Source organism: Eimeria tenella, genomic scaffold (genome assembly GCF_000499545.2).
Source record: "Eimeria tenella Houghton genomic scaffold, Eth_scaff3613, whole genome shotgun sequence".
Taxonomy (NCBI): domain Eukaryota; phylum Apicomplexa; class Conoidasida; order Eucoccidiorida; family Eimeriidae; genus Eimeria; species Eimeria tenella.
In genome coordinates, this window is record NW_013544550.1 from 1 (window position 1) to 977 (window position 977).

The window sequence follows — 977 nt, forward strand, 5'->3', positions numbered from 1 at the left end:
CCCGCGGCCGGCCCCCCCCCCCCCCCCGCCTGCGCCTATGCACCAGAGCGGCTGCTGGCTCTGAGCTGCCTCTGCTGCTGCTGCATGCCCACAGAAGCAGCGCCGCCCCGCTGCCAGCAGCAGCAGCAGCAGCAGCAGCAGCAGCAGCAGCAGGGTGAAGCGGATGGAGAGCTGCCGCAGTCGCTCGTGCACCTCGTCGCTGCTGCTTGTCTACTCGAACAGGAACCCGCGAACCTCAACATGGTAAACCCTAAACCCCAAACCCTAAACCCCAAACCCTAAACCCGGAACCCTAAACCCCAAACCCTAAACCGTAGGGCTTTTGAGACTGCGCTTGGAGGCTAGTGCTGCTTTTGCTGCAGGCCCTGCAGCTGGCGACGCTGCTGGCGCTGCGCCCCTCCATGCGGCAGCTGCTGCGCTCTCTGCTGCAGCAGCAGCTGCTGCAGCAGCAGCAGCACTTAGATGTGACGATTCGGGAGACAACAGACCCCAAAGAACGCCACGTGCAGCAGCAGACTGCGGCGCAAGTGGCTACGCTGCTTGCTGCGCTGCAGCGCAGGCCCAGCATTACAGCAGCAACAGCAGCAGCAGCAGCAAAAAGCAGCCCTTCTGCTGCTGCAGCAAGCAGGAGAACAGACAAAGCAGGCGAGCAGCAACAAAAAGGAAGAAATTAAAAATTAATTTGGAAGCAAAATATTCCACAAAGGCCTCCAAGGCAGCAAAGCCTTGTCTTCTTGTTTTCTGTCCCTTCGTAGCAGCACCAGCAGGCGCTCTGCAGCAGCAGCAGCAGGTGTCCAGCAGCAGTGGGCGTTCTGTAGCAGCAGCAGATGCTCTGCAGCAGCAGCAGCAGGCGCTCGCAGCAGCAGCAGCAGGTCCTCTCCAGCTGCAGCAGCAGCTGCTGTTTGTGTCTGATATGTCTAATGCCATGTCTGTTCCTGCCTCCTTGAGTTCATTTCTGCACCTCTCTGTTTGCTGCC

The 977-nt window shown here is 59.8% G+C and overlaps 1 protein-coding gene across 1 annotated transcript; it reads left to right on the forward strand.

Moving 5' to 3' along the window:
- Positions 1 to 84: 84 nt before the first annotated feature.
- On the forward strand, positions 85 to 674 carry ETH_00041695 (uncharacterized protein; the record flags this gene model as incomplete). The annotated part of the gene is made up of 2 exons (XM_013379594.1): positions 85 to 243; positions 363 to 674. 2 exons carry the CDS (start codon positions 85 to 87, stop codon positions 672 to 674), a joined length of 471 nt encoding a protein of 156 aa, XP_013235048.1.
- Positions 675 to 977: the final 303 nt, after the last annotated feature.